The following is a 27,812-nucleotide window of genomic DNA, read 5'->3' on the forward strand; positions in this document are numbered from 1 at the left end:
TTAGGTTCATACACTGACTTATATATAAATTGAAAAGCATTATGTGTAATTGCCAGACCCAGGATTCGAACCTGGGACCCACGACACTATAGGCCAACGCTTAAGCTGCGCGGCCATCGTGGGTGTAATTTAGTTGTATTTTAGTGTAGCTTAATATAGTTGAAGGTTATTTCTTATTTAAAAATATGAATTAGTACTGTCATCTCCCATCAAAATGCATTGGTGTGAGATGCATTTTTCTTTGTGTTTTTTTTTTATCGTCTGGCAAATTTTGGGGACTTAGGAGTGAACAAATAACACACCGGAATTGTTGTCAGAAATGGTGAGGTTTATTACATTAATATTACTATAAGACTACATATTTGTAAAATTATTTTAGAGCCGCGGTATGAACATGTTTACTGTTCGATGATAAAATCGATTCTCCTGTTTTCAAAATGGCTGCTTCGGCGCATGCGCGCCAAAATCGTTGGTCTTTCGATCCTGCCGTTGCAATCGTTTGGCGCTACGAGCCACTTTAATCGTATCGCTTTTCTTGCTTTTAAGCGATGATTTTTACGCTAAAAGCATTCGATAAGAATGCGGCGTTGGTGATATTAAATTTTGGCGCCAAAAAAGTACAGGGTTGCCGGTTTATTATTATTTATTTTCGTAATCAACCCTTACTATTTGTCGGCTTGGTTTGGGCTTCTCCAGATTCACAGAGACATCCCAAAATGGGGACCATTTGGGAGTGTAACAGTACCCATAGTATCGAAATAAATAATTTACTAAAACGCCCGAAAATTTAGGTAATATAATATGGTTCTGGATTTACTTCTAGTAGCTACGATGCTAGATAACGATGAATGTATAAAGATGAGTAAAAAACCTGGGCTCTAAATAAAAATTATACAATTAATGGCAGGTAATAAAAATGAATACATATATTTCAATGAATTATGTGATATTTTGAAATAGTATGTTTCAAAGATGACATTGAAATCAGCAAAACATTGAATGGAATGCGTATATTGCCAACATTATTGGCAATTGTAATTTATGAAACCAGTTTTATAAAATGTAAAATTATAATGAAGTCATCACTACTCCACTCAATGAGCACTAACAAGGAACTCTTTCTTCGCAAAAGTCGTAGTAATAATACGAAAACATGTTTCAATGAAATCCTTAAATTATCAGTTGGGTATATTATGGTGTATGTATATTTAAATTCGATAATTGATAAACAAATAGTTTCCAAGGTGAATATTTTTTTAACATTATTATGATCTGACATCATTGAGTAGGTGAAAATAATGATAAACATAAAATGCAAAATATGTAAACAAGAAAATGTTCTTTGAAGATGAAACGCCATTTAGAGTTGTATGTTAATTAATTACTATGGCATTACCATCTATCAGTGGCGAAGGGTGGAGGTAGGCTGTTAAGATTCGCTATTAATAGTGCACACTAAACTTTTTTAGTCATATGTATTTGTTTCTATTGAACTAAGACTACAATTTACAAATGGTGTTGGTTAGTTTTTAAAAATCAATTAAACCATGCCTAAACGAAACCATAATAGTTTTGGTCTAATTTGGGCAATACGACAAAATTGTGCACACTTTTTCATTCATACTTATTTGTTTTCTTTGGATTAAAAATACATATTACACATATTGTTGGTTATTTTTTTTAAATTCATTAAGCCCTGACTTAACCAAACTATAATAAAATATTTAAAGTTATGTATGATTTAATTGCATAATTTTAGATATTTTATAGATAGACATGTATTTTTGGACTATTATCTATTATGGCTTGGTTTCTCAGGGTTTAATTGAATTTTAACAACTAACCAACACTATCTGTAAATTGTAGTCTTATTTCAATGAAAACAAATATGTATGTCTGAAAAAGTTTAATGTGCACTGTTTATGGCGGATCTTAACAGCCTACCTCCACCCTTCGCCACTGCCATCTATAGCTTACGACTAAAATTGAACTTAGAAAAGATTATACTGTTGGGTCACTAGTGTGGTGTTCGATGTGTAGGTTGAGGATGATGATAATGAAGTCTACGATGTAGCAGGGTGAGATTTATTAGCAGCGTATCGGTACAATAGTATATTATACAATGATAGTTACGAGCTAAGTACTTGGATTCGAGTGACATCTAGATAAATTATTCTTCGTTATTTATACACTAAAAAGTAATACATAAACATTAAATTCTGTTACATAATCATATTGAACTAAATATAGAGTCAGCGTTTTAAATTGAGTAGCGAAATGAAATATTATTTGTTATTACAGTTGTACGAAAATATGACACTATAAAAATGATTATTCAGCTAATACACCGTAATGATTTATAATGTGCTGTGATATGTAATAATATACCGTATTTAATGTCGCCAAACAACTTGCTGATTTAGCTAAGATTGTTTGCTGGAAATGGATTCGCTGGGAATATATTACTGCAGAGTAATTTGATATAATAGATATTTGATCGCTTATTAATCTGCAGCTACAATACCTATTGATTCCATTGATACATCCTTCTCTATATGCAGACTATCTATACTTAGACCGCGGCACAAATTTATCCTACTACAACTCCTCCTATTTATTTATTATTGCTTATAGTTTGCAGAATGAAGATTTTCGATTCCATATTTCATTCATATTTATTAACGCAGGTATTATCATTTTTTTTAATATACAATAATAAGGCGGCTCTCGTGGTGCAGTACGTAAAGCGCTGGCCTTCCACCCGAGAGTTCTGGGTTCGATTTTCACCAGGAGGACACCATATTTATGTGTTTTTCTCAAAGCCTGGGTGTTTGTGATAGTTCAAAATTACTAACAACCACCTTCTACGAAAAAGCTAGGACATGGTTAATAATAATTCTAAAAAAATATACAATAATAATCATTTCCTACAAACAGTTCACCATATTGCATTCAAAGTATTATGTAATAATCAGCACTACGATCGAAATTCACAATTTTGACTATACATTGTCTTGATGCAGACAATGTAAGAGTTTCATGTAAACAACTGACATTGATCCAAAATTTGTTACATATCATCCTTGAAACTACAAAAATGTGTACCTAACCCAGGTTTAATCGAAAATTGACTTTGAATGCCATCTAGTGGCCATTGTTAATATCTACCCATCTCTCAAATGATGTAATTCCAAAAAAATGTGACATTGTTAAATTATGGATGATTTAACTCTATAACGATATTTGTATACGAAACCATGTTTTTTGTCTCCTGTAAAGTAGCATTTTTGGAGTTACACAATTTTCTAGTTTCAACGACGATATGTGGGATTGTTTGTAGGTGGGTCTTCAGTGATACATGTGAAGGCACTTTTGCTATTAGATTTATTTGAGATGATTATATAAAGATGTTAATTTTGACTAATGTGCCGGACTGTGTAATCTGCGTGTGCTCTGTCCCGAGGCTAATCACGGACTGAGTTGAATCGGGATGTTACAGGACTTCCCTTGTAGTGAAATGCTTAATGGAGTATGATAATGAGTAATATAGGGGTTAGTATCTCAGTCTGTCAGGGTTCAATTCCTTGCCGGGGGGGCCATCACGTTGGTGTCACAATTATTTGTAGGTGGGTTTTCAATGATGCACGTACAATCAAGGACTGAGTTGATTTAGGATGCTTCACAAATAAATAATCAGGGTCGAGAATGCTGTAACCATAAGATCTGAATGTTTTTTCTGGAACCATACAGTCCTTGTTTCAGAATTTTTGAGAACCTGAACCGAAACAACAAAAAAAAAATCGACATGCTCTTGCAAAAAAACCTCAATAAAGTTAATGATTATCTTGGGGTGTTCGATGTGTGGGTTATCACTTCGGGAGTTGTCGACGTGTCGTAGGTTATGGTGTTGAGGATGATGATGAAGAAGTCGAAGATGTATGCAGGAGCGAGTTTTATTAGGCGTAACAGTTGGTATAATAGTATGTTACAGCAATTATGTTACAATACTAAACTTATGATGGGTACGGATCCGAGGTCCGCATCTCAGTACAATCAGATGTTGGGCGAAGCGATATAGAGACTGCGATGGTAACAGACTGGAAACGTGTATTCGAGTGACATTTTGATAAATCATTATTCGTAATTTATACAGTCGAAATACCTAAACAATATATTCTAGTACATAATTATATTGAACGAGTCAGCGGTTTAAATACGAGTAGCTGTGAATTTTATTTATTATTACAGTCATAATATAATATGATATTATGGGAATGGATATTAGACTAATTTTCCATTGTGATACCGTATTTAATATCGCCAATCAATCTGCTGCTACAGGTCAGTAAAGTTGTTTACCGGTATATGAGTACCTGGGAATTTATTATTGCGGTCGACTATTTGATACATTAAAAATAGATATAATGATCAATAATATACTGACAGCTACAGTCTATCGAAGATAGTGCACAATGGTTCTTACCTGAGAAGAGTTCCAGAAACTTTTCGACTCCGTAATTATTAGGGAAACGATAGAGAGGGTCTTTCAGGGCGTCCATCGTGTGAACTTTGATACGTTTTATCATAAACGTGATGTTATCAGGCTTTCCGTCTTGGTTGAAATCTAAAAATAAAAGATTATTTCATTAGAATTAGTAGTAAAGTAAAGTATTTAGTTGAAAAAGAATTATCAGAACTTTCTCTCTGATTGTCCTGATAAAGAATTTAAACTTTAACAAACCACAATTTAAAGACAACTTAGGGCTTGCGCAGACAGAGAGCGGTCGGAGTTCTGCGTTCAACCGACCGTTGACCGCTAACGTTCAGGGACAGCAGACAGGTGGCGGTCAACAATAAGCGTTCCATTTGTATACAAACGTCGTTGTGACACAGGCGCTGCATAATGCGAGACCGCTATATTCCGACTGCGAGTGGAAGTGAGAAAGCACCGCTGCTGCGTACTCACTCCCCCGTGTGGTTTCGCTCTATGTTGTGTGACTGCTCAAATTCCTATGACGGGACTGGACGGGAGGTACGGCGTTCTTTGTAATTCCGGGCATAGAACTCTAGAACTCTAGCGTTCCAATTGACCGGCGCGGTCTGACCGCCGGCTGTGTACCCATACAGTATGAAGTCCATACAGTACAAAGAACGCCGAACTCCGAACGCGGAACGCAGACCGCCTGACCGCGCTCTGTCTGCGCAAGCCCTTAGATTTTGGTTTTGAATTTGTGCATTACTTCTAATGTTTTGAAGTGGGTATTTACGGTTGTTCCATTTTAGCTGCAAGTTAAGCTATTGTCACAAGGAATGACACCTCTTTGATTAGAAGTTTGAAGCTATCCTAAATAGTCACCATAAGATCTGTTCAACCCCTTTCATGAACAGAGTGAAATTACGGCATATAACCATGTCTTGGATTAAAATTCAATATTAATATTAATTATCAAACATTAATAATATTAATGTATGACATTTTCCCTGTCTAGGATCTGAGCTTGAGACATTATGGATCCAGAGTGTAGTGTGTTTTACTGAGAAGCGAGGGATACACACCAGACCAATTGTATTTTATTTGGTTTTGTCGCACCGATGACAAGTATCATAATAAAAAGTTTGTCACTAGTAAGGCTTGACACAGTGAAATGAAATATAGTGTTTCTAGTGTAAAACGATAGTCCACGGTGGCTATCCTGTGTGCATTAATTCTGTTAAACAAGTGATATTACAACTATAAAACTAAGTAAAGTGTATATCAGTTATGAATATATTAATCATTCAATTTATATTGTACATTTATCATAATTCTGCCGATGTTTGTCAATTAAAAAAATATTTTATCGAACTAGGGAAATCTGAAATTTTAAATATTGTACCATTCTCAAAAAAAAAAATAGTATTTTTTAACCATAGACTATTATAGATCTATGTATCTAAGTCGGGCCTGACTGGCGACTATGCATCGCGCCTTACGACATTATAAAACAATACTTAAGGGCGGACGTGCTCAGCGTGGGTCAAAATGGAGCTTTTTTTCTATTTTTAAAGCATGATCCTGGACATACCTTAAACGGTGTAGATAATATATTTATATAATTTTGAAGCCTTATTATCCATTATATTTATTTTAAACATTTGATGACTGCATAAAGTATTTTTATTACATAAAATAGTATTCTTTTAAACCTCTCGCTCTAATGTTTTAGAATATAGTCATATTTCAGTACAAAAATGTGCAGTGGTGTTAAGATTTTTTACATTTATTAATTTTTAAACGCATTTTTACCGTTTAAAAAAATAATAAAAAATTTCGGTTAGGTACAAGTTCAAAAACGCGTTAAACAATGCGTTTAAAAATTAATAAATGCAAAAAATCTTAACACCACTGCACATTTATGTACTGAAATATGACTATATTCTAAAACATTAGAGCGAGAGGTTTAAAAGAATACTATTTTATGTAATAAAATACTTTATGCAGTCATAAAATGTTTAAAATAAATATAAGGGATAATAATATGTCCGAATTCTTACCTGTCACTTTGTAGATGGTATTGACTCTCTGCACGTGCCTCGTCATAACTTCTATACACGCTTCTTCGGATCCGAACTTCTGGTAAAACTGGTGATCGGCCTGCAGGTACAGCATGCATGTGGTCTTCTTGGGGTCGACAGTGGCACGCTTGTTCACATGGCGCAGCAGAGAATCCGTCACGTTCCCCGTCAGAGAAGAAACTACGGTGAACCCGACGGGCTTCTTATGAATCACATTGTCCACGACGTTTATTTTCGATTTGATCTCGACGTGGTTCTTGGAGTTGGGGCGCGAGAACGTACCCCCATCTCCGTAACCTTCTTCGTCATAGCTGCTGATGAGGATACCTCTCGTTTTATCGGTGCCGTTTTTAATTCTATTTAAATTCGGAGTATTAGAATCTTCGCTCTCACTATAATAAGGAACGTACAAGTCTATCGGAAGGCTCGGATTTCTCAAAGGGATGGCTTCGTCCGCAGCGACGTCGTCGTAACTCAGATCGGACAATCTGAACACGTCCACGTCGTCTTCCGGCAGCCACCTCTTCGTCCTTTCTAGTTTTTGTAAGCTATCTACGTCATTATCAATATCACTATTATATTTTACAATTGTACCCTGATTTATCATATTCTGATTATGTGGTGATTCACCGGTTCGGTTATTGAGCGGGGTGTCATTGAGCCGGGATAGGAAAAGCAAATGGGAGGAGCACGGGGTCCGCTCTCTTGAAGGATGGATGACGTCCGACGTCTTGTAAATGATCGTGTGTATCTGAGGATGCGTTTTCCCATATCGATAGAGCGGCTCTATGTAGTAGTCATCGTTTTGAGTCGATATCGTTCCATCGAAAAGTCCTTCCGATGTCATGATGCCGTAAACCGACGACAACTCGTCATCTGAAATTAGAACATTGTAATTTATGTTAGATACTTCAATAACAGACAGAAAATCATTTAGTGTATAAAATGGACATCGTTATGCAGAAACGAATCAATCTAAAATGAATTGAATATTCTATATAGATAGATCTTTATATAATATATTTTGTTTAAAAAATAACAGAAATAAATTTGACTTTATTTAGAAGTATCCACAAAAATATCTTTATTTTGTGTGGCGCTATAAGTCTAGAGTAGATCATGGCCGCCTCAAGAGGCTCGTTCATTCTGCTCAGATTTCCACTTTCATATATGACAAATAATTGGTAGACTAAGAATTTATGGAGTTCATGACTATAGGCTCACAGCCAGATGCTATTTCAAAAATATCTGAACTTAAAAATTAATGCACGGTCATATCGTCTGTCATATATGAATGCAAACATAATATTGTAAAAAAATCCAGGTTATAAACATGTACAAAATTTTTGAAGCTTGCTTGTCTCAATTGTTTTTTATGTGGGTTAGCGCCTTTCTGCATAACACCATTAAAAATTAATCTATCATATAACCGAAAACGGTTTCACTAGCTTAGAAAGACATTAAATTTACAATCGCTAAATTTAGTTACTGAGATTAAAGGGTGGATGGAGGCGGGCACTGTGTACGAATGGCACATTCTCGGGGTGGCAAATTTCCAAGTAATTCATACAATACAAGTTTTGATTCCTTTATAAGGGTTTGATAAGAAGCATATATTAAAAACTATGTGTTTACTCACCTTCTAATGTACCCGAATAAACGCTTCCAGTATGAAATTGGACAGGACCTCGAGTTCCATGAAATTCTGCGCCATCGGCAAAGACAGAACTGGGATCCGGCCTCAGTCGTAGATGGAACTCTCTGTAAACGATTACAGAATAGTATGAAGGCCATACACTTCTAGACAACGCAAGTATTTTGAATAAGATCTTGGCATATCAGCACACTTCAACTAAGTGATTTTTTTTTTTACTTAATTCTTTACTATGTAGAGACCCGATATGCATGGCGATTTATAGCGCACACAATTCTACATTTACCTATATCGCTGTCTCCTTAAAACCCTGGTAATATATATTGTAATATATTTACAAACTTAATAAGAATGGGTAACTAACATGCATTTAATTTATTATTTTAAAACATTTTCAATTTTAATAAAAAAAATCAAGAAACAGAAAAATCTATAAAAATAGTTTATAAATAAAATCTGCGGATTAATTAATTTAAATCAATGATTAATTTATATGGCTATACGCTATTGTCATAGATGAGGATTATTTATTTGCTCATTTCAGGCCGGCTTAAAATAATACCTAGAGCTATTTTTTTTAATAATTTTAAAATTTTGCAAAAAAATCCACATCTATTACGATGACACAAATAACACCATATCAACACCTTTCCTATTACGGACATCGATAAAAGAATATATTGTTGCATGCAAAATCTCAATATTAAAGTGGACACGATTTGCAGAATACGTCAAAGACAGCTATTTTTTTTTAATAATTTTTAAATTTTGCAAAAACATCCACATCTATTACGATGACACAAATAACACCATATCAACACCTTTACTATTATGGACATTGACAAAAGAATACATTGTCGCATGCAAAATCTCAATATTAAAATGGACACGATTTTCAGAATACGTCAAAGACATCTGACTAAGATTTAATTTTTTTAAAACATGTCCGATCCTAATAAGATCATATGGGTCTCCACAGAGTGGAGGTTTGTATTAACAGATTTTTATTTTTACGAGAAATGAATGTTAGCCACTTGCTCAACCTAGTAGGTGCATACTCTGACTCAACCACAAATTGAAAAACAATATGTGTACTTGCCAGACCCAGGATTCGAACCTGAAACCCACGTCAAAATGATTGGAATATTCAACCTTATTACAATGTATGTAAAGTCCGTTTTAAGTTATTTTAATACTTATGAATTTTTACAAAAACATTTGGCTGTCAGATGTAGACGGCATTAGCAGAGGTAGGATAATAGTAATTCTTCTTCTTCTTCCACCCTGTCACGTCCCAACATTGGGGCATAGGGCAAGCACAAGTTGGCGCCACTTCCCTCGGTCCATCGCCAACTCCTGCGCCTCCCGCCATGTCAGACCTGCAGCACGTAGGTCGCTTTTGTAGCACCGCTGCAGGGTGATGGAGGGCCACCCACGGCGACGGAACCCTTGAGGCTGTGCCACAAGGGTACGAAGTGCCGCACTCTTTGGCGGCATCCGGAATACGTGTCCCAGCCACGTAAATCGTCTCTTCGTGATAACTTCAATCACCGAAGGCTGGTGTGTCTGCTCACGAACTCGGGTGTTTGTAACGCGGTCGTGCCAATGTACCCCTAAGATTCGGCGGAGACATCGATTCTCGAAGCTCACAAGCCGGGACTCTTGAAACTTAGTAAGATGCCATGTCTCACAGCCATACAGGAGCACAGGTAGCTCGCACGTAATAGTAATTAATAAGACTTAAATGCAGAATTGGAATATAACCCTAATTGCTAAATTGCTTATCATAATAATATGTATTTCTCTGTTTACGAAAGAATGTCATTTATACGAGTGGATTCTGACTAATTTACAGATGGCCATATATTTTTCACATGGTTCATGCAGTCAATAATTGTGGATAGTAAATAATATGAACAACACTACATTCTGAAAAAAAAAAACCTAATAACTACTGCTTGAGAGATGTATGGAGTGTAAAATTAATCACCTGTTGTGTGCTTTGAAGCTCAGCCTGAGGGGGCCAGGCGCCGGGGCGGCGGCCCCTCTCCTCGCTCGACCCCCCTTCGCCCCCAGCACTCCGCCACTGGACCTCTGATCGTAGCGGACCGCCTCCCAGTGGCGCACGAACTCGTTCAGGGCGAAACCTAAACAATTTATCAAGTTAGATCAATTATTCACACGGCCGCGTTGCGCGCGTACTTTCTTTTGCCTGGAGAATTAATTAAGTAAAAAAAAAAAAAAAGAAAAAAAATGGGAAAATCTCGCTGTTTTTATTTTGTTTACAGACAAAAAAAAAATAATCTACCTCACGGGAGACGCCGGGAAACAGATGGAAAAGGTCCATGCTATAATTGAAAGTGTTAAAAAGTGGAAGATTTTTAATTATTTTAAGACACTTAATGAATACGTTTTTGTCTGAGTATTTTTTAAAAAGATTTATCAATAACAATTTATTGCAAATGTTAAATTCTCATTGCAAAAACAAATGAGAAACTCATAAAAGAAGATCAGTTAAAAACAAAAAAAAAAAATCAGTGCTGTCGCTGGGCGCTCAACCACTCGATACTAGGCGCAAACCAATAGCGCATGTATACGTGCATGGATTTACTGGCAGCAATAGTGTATATTTTAAACTATCGAGACAATAACTGTTATTTTATTACAAACAATTACAATTTATGGTACTACGTTAAAGTGCCCACCACCACCCGTCATATATGCACAACCGTGGATATGCACGGCCGCTTTCTATGACGCTTTAAACGTGTCTGAAAGAAGTGATTTTAAGTGCTCATTCCGTCCCGAGACGGAGCCGCACGGGACTGATGCTGCAACCATGCACCGTAGTTAGTGAGTTAGAAAGTTAAGAAAGAAAATTTGTGTTTTTTGGACTGGCTCTGCTGTCCGCTGACGTTAAGCGCTTGTTTGACATGTAGTGAAAATCGGTTAACCTCAAAATTCGTTCGTAGTAATTTTTTTTGCCGGCAGTTTAATATGTCATTGGCAGGCGCAGATCGAAAGATTCTCAACTATCGCAAGAAAATTCAGAAGCTTCCGAACTTTTTCGATTCATGCATGCAACCTTGCAACTGCAGGATAATACATGTTTACGGGTACATTTTCTTGTTATGTCCGCAATAATTCGTACTGTCAACAGTAAATACATGCACGTGTATACGGGGTGTAAAATCTGTGAAAAGGCTTATAAGTATTATTGTATCTTTAGTATAGTATTTTCGTACGCAGGGAACTCAGAAATAATGGTAACTGAAATACATAACGGGTAAGGCGATAGCAGGTAACCGACTCGAGTAAGGAAGAATCCGGGTTAAACTTACACACGTGTCAAGAATACATTTTACGTCGAATACTGAAAACTGCTCTCGGTTTATGCATTTACGCTCATTTAAGGGGGATGCTTATACTATCAGAGGCGAAAAGAGGCACCTAACGGAAAAATACAATGCTTGCAATTTGAGATTTTTTTTGATAATTTACAATTTCAACTGTAGTAATTAATAAATATGTATCTGTGGGTCTATTCTATACTTATCGAACACTAAATTGATAAATAGTATCAAACTTAGGGTAGGTTTGTATCAAAATATTAGCACTTATTGTAACAATTACACGAAGCCGGTTTTTATTGTTGCAATAAGTGCGATATTTTAACAGCAGCAAGATATGTGCTGTTAAAATATAGCACTTATTGCAACAATAAAAACCGGCTTCGTGTAATTGTTACAATAAGTGCTAATATTTTGATACAAACCTACCCTAAGTTTGATAATATTTTTCACTTTATCACTTTAGCGGTCGATAAGCATAGAATAGACCCACTGAAAACACTAAAAAGATTTTTTTTTTTTTAAATTTAAAGATAAACTGGCAATTGTAAAAAAAATGTAATAAAATGTGAATTCGTTGCAGGGTCAAATCTTATTATTACATTATATTTTATGGCCATATTTATTATTAAAATTTAGTTTATTAAGTTTTAGATTTTATGTGGTGTAGATTTTTGACTAATTCATCGTTTTAATATTTTTTTATATATATTTTAAAAAACATCAATTCAAAAAAAAATATAAATGTGTATAACTTGAAATCCTTTTTATTTATATCAAATTTTATTTTAGGCATGGTCGCAATATTGAAGCTCGAGTTGATATAAATAAAAAGGATTTCAAGTTATACACATTTATATTTTTATAAAAATCGATGTTTTTTTCAAATATATATAAAAAATATTAAAACGATGAATTAGTCAAAAATCTAAACCACATAAAATCTAAAACTTAATAAACTAAATTTTAATGATAATTATGACCATAAAATATAATGCAATAATAAGATTTGACCCTGCAACGAATTCACATTTTATTACATTTTTTTACAATTGTAAGTTTATGTTTAAAAAAAAATAAAAAATCTTTTTAATGTTTTCGGATACATATTTATTAAATAATACAGTTGAAATTGTAAATTATCAAAAAAAATCTCAAATTGCAAGCTTCGTATATTTCCGCTAGGTTCTCTGCTGGCATACACACTATTGCACGTGCATAATGCGTGCTTCATTTTCGTAGCACACTCACACATTCAAAACCCGGCATCAACATGCGGCGTATTGAATATAGCCTATCGGTATTCTATTTATTATCTGTTCTGTGGTCGTACGTCTAAAACGGTCATTTTATAGTTATAGATATATTTATTTTCGTTATTCTTGTGGCAATTTTGGTAACATACAGTCGTATCCCAAACTTAAATAGTGTAAACAAATTAACCAGTATTGTATTACATTTTAAACACTGTTCTATCCACTGTTGCAACTAAGTTACGATAAAACAAGTAAAACTATATTTTATTTTTTAATGTTATAATAAAGTACGGACGTGCCCTAAAATAGAATAGGCATTTAGCTACTAAATTCATATTTTATATTTGATGTATACCTATTCATTTTCTGATAGTCCGTAAAACATTCGGAGCGATTCATTGGCCGGCGTGTTCGTATTAAACGGTATAGTCTGATTAGTATTGAGTGGTTTTCAGTCAATGAGATTTAATATCGAGGTTGGCCCAAACTGAAGGTGGGCAATGTACGATTTTCGTTTGTAAGAACGTCTCCATGAGCGCAGCGAAGAAATCATACCTCATTGGTCGTACATAAAGATGCTGAAAACCACTGGAGAGAGATAGCCTAAATTTAATAATGAATGAAATTGTAGTTGTAGTATAATAGCGATCAAATATCTATTGTTTAACGTATCAAATTATTCTGCAATAACATATTCCCAGCGAATCAATTTCCAGCAAACAACTCTTAGCTAGATCAGCAAGTTGTTTGGCGACATTAGATACGGTATATTATTACATCATATCACAGCACATTATATCATTACGGTGTATTAGCCGAATAATCATTTTTTCATATTTTCTTACGACTGTAATAATAAATAATATTTCATTTCGCTACTTGATTTAAAATGCTGACTCTATAATTAGTCCAATATGATTATGTATCAGATTTTAATGTTAATGTCTTACTTTTTATTGTATAAATAACGAAGAATAATTTATCTAAATGTCACTCGAATCCAAGTACCTAGTTCGTAACTATCTCAGTAGATTATATGTACTATCATTGTATAATATACTATTGTACCGATACGCTGCTAATAAATCTCACCCTGCTACATTGTAGACTTCATTATCATCATCCTCAACCCACACATCGAATACCACAGTAGTGACCCAACAAAATTAAAGCAAAAAAGGTCTCCATTGGTCCACATAAATTAGCTACAAGTAACTTCGCATTACAAGTTCATTTGGAGAGAACTTCACACCACTGCTATGACATTTAAAGCAGCCAATAATACTACACTTCGGCATTACTATTTAGTCGAAAAATCATGTAAAATGTAATAACAGGAATAATGTATACGACTTCTTCTATTTATAGTCAAAATTCTTTGGTCGTACCTAACTCAGCAATATTAAATTATCGACATTTCCATATAATAATGTTTTAAAGAAATGTGGGAAATTTAGTTGAAAAGAGATTCATTCAAACTTTTCTTTGTATTTTCAGAGAATATTTGAAAGACTTGACACTTCAAATAGCTATTCTGAAAAAATATTTGCATGTTTGATTTATTTTATTCATAAAAAAACACAAAATGTATTCTACGCATGACGTTTTCAAGAAAAGTACTTATATTTTTTTGTCATTATAAAAAAACGTTTATCGTTTTTATTTACGTGAAAATATTTATGCGACTGTATCTTCGCTATCGTCTCACGTCGTTTGTATGCGTAAGAATTTTATGTAGAATAACAAATAACATCGGTCCTCAAAGCAGAGAAAATCCAAAACACATAAGGGAAGCGACTAAAAGTTCGGTAATCGAGCGTGTGGTGTTTTAAGGGGTCCAAAAACATAATATTTCAAAGACGCAGTAAACCGTTCACAGCAAGCTGTAATAAAATATTAAAAAGGTTGACCTATTCCCAAAGGGGGGTGATTATGCGCCAGGGTTAAGGGTGACCAAATCAAAGGAAATAATGATAAAATATTTAAAACCACTCGGGAAAAATGATATAATTCTAGACGAAAATTGTGAAATCATCTAAAATTGGAATATTAGGTACGTAATTTCATTATTATGAAAAAGATTTTTGAATTCTGCATATTGATAATACAAATATTAAACCGATCTAAAATATGTATTGCTATATATATGCGAATTGCACTATAGGGATTGTTTGCAAATATCATACAACTATGACAGATGTATAGAACCGTTTAAAAAAAATCGGTTAGATACATGTTCAAACACGCGCGTTAACATCATTTTACTCCCTACTTCAATAATTATAGTTTGTCAATTTATGGCTACGGCCGTATGTTGTAGCTTAACCACTGGGGAATGCCAAAAGAAATGGCGTATTTCAAAAAAAAACACTACCTTATTCTTAGGTCAATAATTATTATAAAGCAATCATTATTCGTAGGATGTTTATCACACTTGAATGGTCAAAGACATAGCTTATAATGAGTATCTTTAGAATTATCTTCAAATATGTTAATCTTGCCCATTTTTTGAATAATAAAATGCCTAATTCTTGTCAAATTTGGGATCACAGAGATTATCAATATAATTTTTTATCGTAAATATTTCACTACAATAATGTCGACATAAATTATACTGATGGTTTTATAAATGCGTTTAAAAAATCTTAAACCACTGCACATTTATTTATGTACTGAAATATGACTATATTCTAAAACATTAGAGCGAGAGGTTTAAAAGAATACTATTTTATGTAATAAAAACACTTAATGCAGTCATCAAATGTTTAAAATAAATATAAAGGATAATAAGGCTTCAAAATTATATAAATAGATTATCTACAACGTTTAAGGAATGTCCAGGATCATGCTTTGAAAATAGAATAAAAGCTCTATTTTGACCTACGCTGAGCATGTCCCCCATTAAAGCCACTCGGGAAAAATGATATAATTCTAGACGAAAATTGTGAAATCATCTAAAATTTGAATATTAGGTACGTAATTTCATTATTATGAAAATGATTTTTGTATTCTGCATATTGATAATAAAAATATTAAACCGATCTAAAATATGTATTGCTATATAATTATGCGAATTGCTCATTGCACCATAAGGATGGTTTGCAAACATCATACAACTATGACAGATTAATAAGATAGAAATGTGAAACCCGTGGACCAAAGTTTTGAAGTAGGGTTCGCTTTATTATTTTAGATTTAGGCCAACTGTCCTTAAATATTGAATGCGCGTTTGTGTACCAAACTTTAATGCATATTATGAAACATAATTACAAGATAAAAATAACATTTTATATACAACGTTTTTAAATTTTATGTTCAATTATTATTCTCAATATGCTCAAACATGTACTTGATATGAATATCAAGATCATCTTGATATGAATATATGATAATTGCAAGCGACGATCAAAGTAAGTAAACTTCTTCTGTGTAATAATATCATAAAATTCATAATACACTAGGACGTTTGTCAATGTGACAGTCGATTCTAAACGACAATAACTAATAAGTTAATTATACTCTTCAGTCATTATAGAATACCAAACTCTGCTTGCAAGTACGTTATCAATAATTACAAGATAAAAAAAACTTTTTATATACCACGTTTTTAAATTTTCTGTTGACAATTCTATGTATTAATAATTTAGGACAAATAAGGCAATTGTCAACAAATCATTTATTTGCTATTTTGCAACAAACAAGCAAACAACTATAGAATACTGAAACGTCATTTTGATTTCCATAGTAACGCATGTATATATTAATAATTTAGTTGCTAGGACTACCCACTTAGCAACCAATAATAGTGGATTGGATTACGGATATCTTCCGAAATAACTTTTCATACAAAACAGAATTAACTGAAAATGAATTCAATTCTACTTAAAGATGGCTAAAAGTATTAAAAGAATGCATTGGCATCGTGTTCTGATATATTCTACAAGTTTGAAATGCCTAGCTAGTCGGGAAGTTAGGACTACCCACTTAGCAACCAATAATAGTGGATTGGATTACGGATATCTTCCGAAATAACTTTTCATACAAAACAGAATTAACTGAAAATGAATTCAATTCTACTTAAAGATGGCTAAAAGTATTAAAAGAATGCATTGGCATCGTGTTCTGATATATTCTACAAGTTTGAAATGCCTAGCTAGTCGGGAAGTTAGTTAAAAATCGATTGCAAGATTTGTACTGGATAAACGTGGTAAAATACTGCCAAACAAGCAAGCGTAACTATGTTTCGACACATGGGTACATATAATGTTGTATTGAGTAGTTAAAGTGTGCAAATTTGTACGTTATATACTGTCCATAATGACTAGACTATTTTTAACTTACATTATAATGGATTTAGTTTTGTACTATTCCATTTGAGTATTTATTTGAGTGAATCCATTAGAATTTAAATTAAAATTCCATCAAGTACCTTCGGTCGATAGTACTTATTAATATTATTTTTAACTCATTAATCAATAAACATTTATTTTAGTAGGTACACAATATGACATACTATAATCTTGTCAAATTGACTAACACGTCGCAGCATCAAAGTTAGTTGGTTGTTTTGTTCATAATTTCATAGAATAATAAAATTGCACTCATAAATAATAATTGCAATAATTTGAAAATATCTCATGCACGTACCCACTATAAAAAATGTGTGTGTATGTACGCGCGTTAGAAGTTATACTTCATTGGCGTAACAAAACAAAAACGAAACTTGTGAATCTTGTAATAACCTAGATTCATCGACTAGCTCTTAATTATCTTGTTAAATTACACACTCAAGAAAAAGAACCGCTTATTGGAGTGCCGTTGGTTTCTTTCTATACACTTTAACTTTAATATTACAAAATTATCTCTCTAAATAATTTCTCGTTGTTTTTATTTGTAATGTAACAAACGTCACTCTGACGTTTAATCGTTTGTTTACGTAAGGAATTGCAAATGGCCGACAATAGTAAATTCGTTGCCTAGGCAACGGAACAATTCTACTATCAAACTTGCGTTTGTATACAGCTGAGTGATTCTCAGCTAACTTCATACTGTCGAGCACTTTCGTAACGGTGTGCGCGCGCAGCTCTCAATCTCACTCTCTACCAAACGCCCCAAAAGAAGTATAACTTCAAAAATAGTTTTAGAAAAAAATACGACCCTGACCTAGTTAAGAACTACTAGTTAAAATTGTCGTAATTAAGCAGGGTGCCCGTAGCTCAATAATTGGAAAAGCACACTGAAACGAATCCAGCGGTTACAGATTCGTGTTCCGTCGGATGTCGTACCTATTTTTTTCTAAAATATTTATTTCGAGCATGAGGTGTTTTCAAATTATGTAGGTATGTTTAATATATAGAATGCTAAATTCTGAAATCTCGTCACTTATTTGTTGATTAAAAAAATAACAATTGCGACTTGGACATTTAATCTCACGACGATGCGAGAATCATTCAATGTATTGTTTTCTGTAAAGCGTAGGAAGAAAATGTCAATAGATAATCCCTATTCTGTTCGGTAACACGAGTGGTCACCCACGATAGCAATATATATATATATATATTATATATTGTATCCTTATCTGTCCAATCCCTTTCCTCAGAAAAAATGTGAAAAAATGCCCACCATCCATTTATTTACACAATAAAGCTGCTCCGAATTTCCAATAACAGAAATAAAAATAATATATTATATAATCCATAAATATAATATATATAGAGCATTTCATTTCATTTTTTTTATTGCCGCAAAAAGTAAGACAAGCTCTCTCACTCAGTGGCCATAATTCGATTGAAAAAAAAACGGATCCCATTTTGACAGAGGGTTATTTTTTAGCCAATCATTCGGTTTGCCGCGCAAATGGTTCAACGCGGACGACGGGATGAAAAAAATATTATAAGCCCGGAATGTCAATTCAAAGACAAAATGACATATTTTTTATTGTTATCTTCGCGGGACATTAGACAATAGACAATAATTCAAAATTCTATCAAGCAGAATAGATTTAAGAAGCATCCAACAACCTTTCAGAGCAATTGTGCGGGAGGCAGTAACAGTCTACAATATATTTTATCAACCCACCTCTTTATCTGTACATAATATCGTCGCCCCAAAAGCAAAAGGGCACTTGTGCATAAATTGAGTTTTGAGAAAAACGCATTAAGTGTTTTTGGAATGAAAAAAAATCGTGGAGAGGTTATTACTTAATATTTTGAAATGATATTTGGAACACATGTGACCTAATTACTAAAATGCAATTTTTAATTTTTTTATAATTTGTCAATTTTTGATTTTTAAGAGGTTTAGATTTGCGAGCGTCCACTTTACGCTTATTGTGATCTTCCAAAATATTTATTTGGGCCTCTTTGTCCGCTGCCAACATGTTTTTAAAATTCCCACAAATTTCACAAGTGCCTTTTTTCTGCAACGAAATTATTTTTTTCGTAAAAAGGCCCTTACTCACTTTTAAATAATTACACTTGTTACCCTTTTCCTATATTATTTTTGTAAACATTGCACATAGTTCCTAAAATCGTGTACATGTTACTTTTTTTCTATACATTAAATGAAGATCAGTTTACAAAAATACACAAGTAACCTTTATTTTCTTTGCTCAATTGTGAATTCATGGGTTTTGCTTCACAAATGCCGTTTTGCCCATAATGTAGAGAAAAAAAATTACGAAGAAAACTGCATTCATAACTCAAAACCGTCAAAATTACACATGTGCCCTTTTGCTTTTGGGGCGACGATATTATACTTCTTATGTGTGGGTTTATTTAGCTCACTTAGTGTAGGTAAATTCCCGGTACATTATAATATAATGCTCTATATCTTTTATTATGCTGTTTTTATTTTTAATTCTGACAAATTTTATATGTATTTTTTCTTTAAGTACCTATATTATTTGTCATGTCGTGTTCTGAATTAGCGTTTTTTAGGAGCATAATAATATTATGCCGGCTTTTTTGGGGGCGTTTGTGGCGCTTCTAAAAAATGTCAGCGTGCAAGGAGACTCGCTCGTGAAAAAAAAACAGATAAACTCCGTTTGATATTTTTTCTTATTCAATTCTTAATACTTATACACGAGATTTTAAAAATGTCGGATTCTTAATTACTTATTGAAAATATATAATTTTGAAAAACTTCAGAAACATAACTACTTATTAGAAAAAAATATGTTGGAACCAAGTAGTAAAATGCTTATAATGGCATAATTATTTTAGATATTTTATAAGATAGACGAATATTTTTTTACTATTATCTATTACGTATGGCTACGCATTGCTAATTTGTAAACGTTTTTGTTTTGCAACATGTCGCGCGACAACCTCGTTAAATTTTACGATAAGTATGATAATTATCGTAACATTTAACGAGGTTGTCGCGCGACATGTTGCCAGTGTGGACCCGGCATTACAAACACTATCTACACAGTATAGTCTTTAGCAGAGGGTTGGAGCGGATCCTTTTTTGAGTTGCTCCGCTCCGGGACTTCATACTTGTTCCAGATCCGCTCCAGGGTCTGCTCCGCTCCGGGTCAAATCCGGGTTTAATATGTATTTTTTTTTTTTTTTTAAATAAATAGTTTTGAAATAAGGTTTATTATTCGTATTCTATTAAACAAAATCCGTCAGCAAATCGTCTTTATTATCTGCCTCTTCTGTCAAAAAAGTGAGTTTATTTATCACTCGGCAGTGTTGGTGTATTGCAAATATAATATTTTCATTGGATTTTAGGATGAAAATTTAATACTAAAAAAACATCCTGAGCAGTGGAGCACTATAATACATTTTCAGTGGTCCGGTTCCGCTCCTGCCCCGGGTAAAACCAGATTGCTCCAATTCAATTATTTTTTTAAAATTCAATTTATTTATTTTTACATATTGTGGACTTCACAAATTATAAGTTCAAGACGTTCACAACATGACATAAAACATTATTATAAAGAAGAAAAACAAAAGTAATACAAGGGAAGGCTCCAACGCTCTGGTCTTTAGTTTAATGTAAACAAAATACATTTGACTGATGATGCACTATTTATGTCAGATCTTAACAGCATTCATAATATGCTCTACCGAGGATGGTATGGTAAAAGAAGATTAAAAAAAATTCGTATCTGCATACATTTTTAGTTATCTGACTTATATATTAGTTGCGATGCTATACATTATTTTTAACAATGTTTGCTCTTAACGAAAACAATCATCGGTACAAGTCGATTATGGGAAAGCCAGCGGCAAACACATTTTGAAAATAGCCGATATACTGGATTATTTGTCAGGTTGGGTTAAGCTAGGTTATGTTAGGTTTTCATTCTTGAAATTCATGAATTTTGCCAAAATTGGCTATGACAATTGGCGAAGTTCCCGCCTGGCTTCCCCATAATAACCGACTTGTACCCAATAATTATATTATTTTCTAGTAATTTTTTAATTCAACTTATTTTCTCACCGTAATTGGATAATATTTTGTGAATGTCGGCAACACTCGATTCCATATCGAGTAAACCACCAAGCAAACTAACTTGTCTGTGTTCGCCTGCATAAAATGATTAATTGAAAGAAGACAGATGATTTTAAATTCGCGAGCGATTTGGGGCGGCCAACTTCTCTGTCCTGCCCGTACGCGCCCGTTCATTCAATGATTCCATTTGCATTAGTTAAGTGGAAATAGTAAAGTTTTACAAAGGGCATTAATTTAATAGACATGGGGCCAGACTTTCGACAGCGCGTCTGAAGATTCCTTTGTCTCAGAAGTTTATTGTGTTGTACAATTTCTGAATTCAATCAGCTTGCTCATTGAATACCTAATGCCCGTAATGCGAAAGATAGCCGACCCAGTGGCTTACTGTAGTCACTTACAAGGAGTGCGAAGAAATTACCTAGAATCTTATAACACCCTCACTTGCGCTCTACAAGTACACCAGTAGCGAAGAGTGGAGGTAAACTGTTAAGATCCGCCATAACTAGTGCACATTAAACTTTGTTAGTCATACGTATTTGTTTTTACTGAACTAAGACTACAATTTACAGATGGTATTGGTTAGTTTTAAAAAAAATCAATTAAGCCCTGCGTAAACTAAACCATAGTAGTTTTGGTTTATTTTGGGCGATACGACAAAATTATGCACACTTTTTCTTCATACTTATTTGTTTTCGTTGGATTAAGAGTGCATATATGATATTACACATATTGTTGGTTCATTTTTTTAAATTCATCAAGCCCTGCCCAATCCAAACTATAATAGATACAACATATTATTCTATCTATAAAATGTCCAAAGTTATGTATGATTTACTTGTATAATTTTAGATATATTATAGATAGTCGAGTATTTTTGACTATTGTATATTGTGGCTTGGTTTTAGCACGGTTCAATTGAATTAAAAAAAAAACCATCTGTTAATTATTGTAGTCTTATTTCAATGAAAACAAATACGTAGGTATTACTGACAAAGTATTGTGTGGACTATTTATGGCGGATCTTAACAGCTTACTTCCACCCTTCGCCACTGAGTCCTTAGGCATAAAGCCCATTGACGCAGCGAGTGCGGCGCTCGCGCAAAATTTCTACAAGTGGCGCGTAAATCATCAAAAATACAACGTAATCAAATACGCCAGCGCCCACTGGACTTGCGATGCCTTGCGCCCCGCCTGCCGCATGAGTCACCGTTTTTCGCTTCTCGGCGATACGATTTAATGAAAATACAAAGAAGTCCATTCATTGAACACGGCTACCAAAATTACGCTGCTCGAGGCGTCGTCGATCGACGGGCGAAAAGCAATTATTTAATAACAGGGAACTCTTTGTTCCGTGTCCTATATTTCGCTGGTTGAATAATGTCGTCGTAAATATTAATTACAAGCCCCGAAATAATATAATATTTTTATTGCTTTGTTATGAGAGACGCTGTAAAAATAATTATTTTGTGCTGCTTGGGCCGCTTATTGCATAGGTGAAGGGTAATGCGCGGGAAGAGACGTGTGATTATGGTTATGAATAAACGCTTCATACGCCGACTTCGCCCGCTCGACGCGTTTATGAGCACTATCGCTTAGATATAGGTCATTTTCGGCAACCTAACTTCAGTGTTAAAAACATATATTATTCTTATTAGAACGTATAAGTGGAAGAGAGAAATAACATGTTGCGTATTTCATAATATTATTCTTGTTAGAACGGCTGCTCAACGTCGACAACTACTCTGCATTACGCTCCTAGATTATTAATTGAGTTGGTTGAATTCCATTTTACAAAATGATAATATAAATTATTTTGAATTATAAATAGTCAATAACTGCTACGGATAAATCGTTGTCTCTGAATAAGTATTTAACTCACATAAAGAGACGGAATCCTCATTCTCATTCACTCCAGTAACTATTTAGTATTTCAATATGTAAGGCACTGGTTTCTTATTGAGGGGCTCCTGGTACTATCCCGGTGAGGTCACAATATATTTATGTGATTTTGTCAAAGCGTAGGTGTTCATGTGATTGTTTCACTTATACTAATGCAATACGCCGTTTCATTACACTACTGTAATTAGGCTACATGGCGTGTTGTAGTGTTACACATAATACTATGATATAATAATAGTATTTTGGTCCTTGATTGGCCAAGTGTTTTAAGGAAATTATTATTTTATTTGTAAATAAAATGCTTAATATTAGAATATATAAGTAGTACTGTAAACAAATATAATATGTTATACTATCACCTGTTAATACTACTACATACGAATTCTTTTAAAATTGTTAATTTACTGATGTGCGTCTAAAATAATAGTTTTCTTCTATATCGAAAATCTTATATACATAAATTGCCTGGGTAAAACATATGGATGGAATAGCGTAATCGGCGGCGTACGTACTTGCTAATCAAAATTATTATGGTTCAATCCCATCCGTTCGCTGCCTTTGTGTTTATATCGTCATAAATCAGCTGGGTTCACTCTGGCAGGAATTTTCGCGTAGGGCTCGTATGAAGTTCCATTTTAAAAATCGTACCGTTTGGACAATATATAAAAAATCTTATATAGAAAAGAGATAATAATTCTTGACGTTGGCGTACCGAATGTCCTGAGCGTGCGTGGGATAAAACCACAATACAAATTAATTTAATATGTGAACCTAGATTATATTTACGTATATTATTACTCTGTCAAAAGTCAGACAGGTGACATATCGCATTAAGCATGATATAGGTTGATTTATCTATATATAATATACTACCTAGTTAACATTTTATATTCTTTATCAATCTTATAACTCTACAGTATATATAATATAAAATAAATGACATTAGTCTAATTTTTGCTTTTATACATTTGGAATACCTAAAATATTGGCGACCATCTTTTGTGATTTTAAGTGTTATATTCATAAATCTTTTTTTTGACCATGTCCGATCCTAATAGGATCATAATATGGGCCTCCACAGAGTAGAGGTTTGCATTAATAGAATTTGTTTTTTATGAGAAATGGATGTCAGCCACTTGCTCAACCTATTAGGTCCATACCCTGACTTACACACAAATATTGTAAAACAATATGTGTACTTGCCAGACCCAGGATTCGAACCTGAGACCCACGGCGTGATAGTCCAACGCTCAAGCCGCGCGGCCACCGTGGGTGTCTTCTTTATTGATTGAAAATTAGTCTAGTTTAATATCACTAGCAAATGCAAGTACGTTCAAATTATAATCTTGAGAGATTCTGACGGCATCGCCAGGAATCAAGGTTAAACCTTCTCCATCGTATATAAGTACTATAATATATAGAAAAGAATCGTCACTCATCCGATAGCCAGAATAGTGCAATCGTCAGCATGAGTGTGTGCTAATCTAAATGTCTATGGATCGATCCTGCACGTTGCCTTAGCTTAGGCCACCCGCTCACGTGAATACTCAAAAAAGACGAGACTGAAACTCCAGTATCTAGCTAATGTATTTCAATGGCGGTTCGCTGACGGCAAGACTGGAATCTCTAGTTTCAAAACATCCACGACCGAAACCGAAGAGACGCGACGTGCTAGTCTCCCAGTCTCTCAGTTTCCATTCACCCATAAAACAGTGCTACTAATAACAGTCGATTCGATGAAAAATCATATTTTCTTACCAAAATTGGTAGCACTGAACTGAACTAAGCAAACAATAACAAGTCAAGACGTCAAAAGTTAAAGATGGGCGAACCGATTTTTAATTTAAAATATGTGGCAGATGTTGAGAAATACTCCTGGGTGTATAATTACAGGCTGCCAGAATATTCCCTTAAAGTTATTACGGAAAAAGTTTAGAATGAAGTAGGAAAGACAATGGGTTTGACAGTTTGAGGTTATGAGATTATTAGGTTTCAGTAGCGCTGTGTGTGAAGCATCAGTCACTGGCCAGTTTATGAGTTCCATCAACAATCAGTTCGTCAGATTTTAGTTTCTGCGTGAGCGGGTGGCCTTAGCTTTATGTTTCATTTGTCGAGAAAATCATGACGGTTTTTCATCACAGATCAGCGGGACTTACTCCGGATTTACTTAGAATTTTTGTGTAATGCGCATAATAATATAATTAGACCAGGTAACAATGCAGTAATAAAAAATACTGCAATATTATTGATTTCCATTTTGTTTTAATCCTGAAAACGAATGGGAATCTGAAGACGCATTTCTTCGCTGAAGAATCAGTCAGTCGATGGACCATATCGCAGCCTTATTTTTAGTACCCGTAATGAATAAGACGATGGTCAATATGATAGTCAGTAGGTATCTTATTTGTCCGGTGGTTGTTTGTCCGGTACAAATCTTGCAATCAATTTTTAACTAAATTCCCGACTAGCTAGACATTTGAAACTTTTAGAATATATCAGAACGCGATGCCAATGCATTTTTTAAATACTTTTAGCCATCTTTAAATAGAATTGATTTCATTTTCAGTTAATTCTGTTTTGTATGAAAAGTTATTTCGGAAGAAATCCGTAAAAAGTAAAACTATTATTGGTTGCTAAGTGGGTCCTAGCAACTAAATTATTAATATATACGTGAGTTACTATGTAAATCAATATGACATTTCAGTATTTTTTTTTGATCGTTTAAGCTAGTCAAGTCAAGTTTATATGATTCAACAGAAAATTTAAAAACGTTGTAAGTATATAAAAAGTTCTTTTTATCTTGTAATTATTCTGTATTAAATTGTACTTAAGTTTGTTTTGATTATTTTTTTGTCATTATTATTATCATTATTTTCTATATTCTCTTCTTTTCTCTTGTCTTGTGAGGGTAATATTTGTTATAATGTAAATATGATGTTGTGTACGTCTTGAATTTAGATTTATGTCCACAGTGTTACGTTTCCTTAAATAAATACATATTATAATAAATGCAGCTTTGTGCCCACCACAAGTCTCAGACGGTCGCTCCACTGCCGGATCAGCTGATCGCGAGTCGATTGAATTCCGTCCATGTAATCGCACAATAAATACTAACTACCATTTATGTAACGTTTATAAACTGTGTCGACGAAAATCCCGATACATAATTTAATTGAATAATAAAAAGACCTATCAAACGATAGTACCTTGTTACATGTTGAGTTCTTATCTCGAGTAATAGCCGGTATCAATACATTTTAAGCACGTGAAAGCTTTCGATAAGAGTTAATATTATGTTGAATCATTCAAACGATAAAAGATTTAACTATTTACTTAAGCAGTTTAATATTAATAAATATTAATTGACAATTAAATACACATTGAAGGGGGTATTTTCTAACATTGACATGTATGTGAAAGTACCTATATATAACATGGCAGCCTAGAATGGGACAACTGGGCGCCAGTACAATTAGGCGCCGCACTGTCGAATGAAATAAATAGACGTTTCTTACGAATTTATACAAAAAGTAGTCAAGGAATCTACTACTTCTTCTTCTTCTTCTTTCTCGGCACTACATCCCGGGGCGGGATTTGGCCTCCTCTAAAATTGTCCTCCACACGCCCCTTTCCCTGGCTGCTCCTCTCCAGTCTCCAGCCCTCCCCATCTTTCTCCAGTCCTCTTCGATAAAGTCAGCCCACCTCTTCTTTGGTCTGCTCCTAGACCGTTTCCACTGTGGGATCCACTTGGTCATGATTTATGGCGTCCTGTGCTTTACCTGAATCTACTACTTAGTAGTTTTAATTCATTTTCCTCTTAACATACTGTTTTTTGAACATTATATTATTTAGAAGAACACTAACTGAGAGAGTATATCACAACCAACAGAAAAAACTTTCTTTGAAAAAAGTAAGCCAACCGGTCGGGAATCGAACCCGGCATCTCCAACGGGTAAACGCCCCAAACTAGTCGCATTCAGCCATTATGCTACGGAAGACATACTAATGACGACAAATATTTAAGCTATTGGCTATTAAATACCTACCACTCAGCGCTCTTCGAAATCATGTTACTTCGGCAATCGATTTTTGTTTATTAAATCAAAGTAGGTAGTTATTTTACTATTACAACGATTACTAACCGACGTCTAGGAATTTCTCCAATATTTTTTAAGCAACTTCTTGTACTTGCTAATAATTTTTAATTAACTATTTCTTTTATTCAAACGAATAATTCACAAGATTTAAGAATATATCATTCTGATTATTGAACATTATATTATTTAGAAGAACACTAACTGAGAGAGTATATCACAACCAACAGAAAAAACTTTCTTTGAAAAAAGTAAGCCAACCGGTCGGGAATCGAACCCGGCATCTCCAACGGGTAAACGCCCCAAACTAGTCGCATTCAGCCATTATGCTACGGAAGACATACGATTGCCGAAGTAACATGATTTCGAAGAGCGCTGAGTGGTAGGTATTTAATAGCCAATAGCTTAAATATTTGTCGTCATTAGTATGTCTTCCGTAGCATAATGGCTGAATGCGACTAGTTTGGGGCGTTTACCCGTTGGAGATGCCGGGTTCGATTCCCGACCGGTTGGCTTACTTTTTTCAAAGAAAGTTTTTTCT

The 27,812-nt window shown here is 34.1% G+C and overlaps 1 protein-coding gene across 1 annotated transcript in view; it reads right to left on the minus strand.

Annotated features, from left to right (window-relative positions):
- The window catches only part of LOC147078816 (uncharacterized), a 330,196-nt gene that overhangs the window by 25,082 nt on the left and 277,302 nt on the right, over positions 1 to 27,812 (minus strand). The window contains exons 2-5 of the mRNA XM_085949694.1: positions 10,200 to 10,356; positions 8,195 to 8,316; positions 6,535 to 7,431; positions 4,484 to 4,624 (exon numbers count right to left, since the gene is read on the minus strand). Coding sequence (XP_085805820.1) covers positions 4,484 to 4,624; positions 6,535 to 7,431; positions 8,195 to 8,316; positions 10,200 to 10,356 — 1,317 coding nt within the window. The remainder of the gene's footprint in view (positions 1 to 4,483; positions 4,625 to 6,534; positions 7,432 to 8,194; positions 8,317 to 10,199; positions 10,357 to 27,812) is intronic.

Source organism: Rhyacophila brunnea, unplaced genomic scaffold (assembly GCF_057557595.1).
Source record: "Rhyacophila brunnea isolate RB1 unplaced genomic scaffold, BYU_Rbru_1.0 scaffold_10, whole genome shotgun sequence".
Taxonomy (NCBI): Eukaryota; Metazoa; Arthropoda; class Insecta; order Trichoptera; family Rhyacophilidae; genus Rhyacophila; species Rhyacophila brunnea.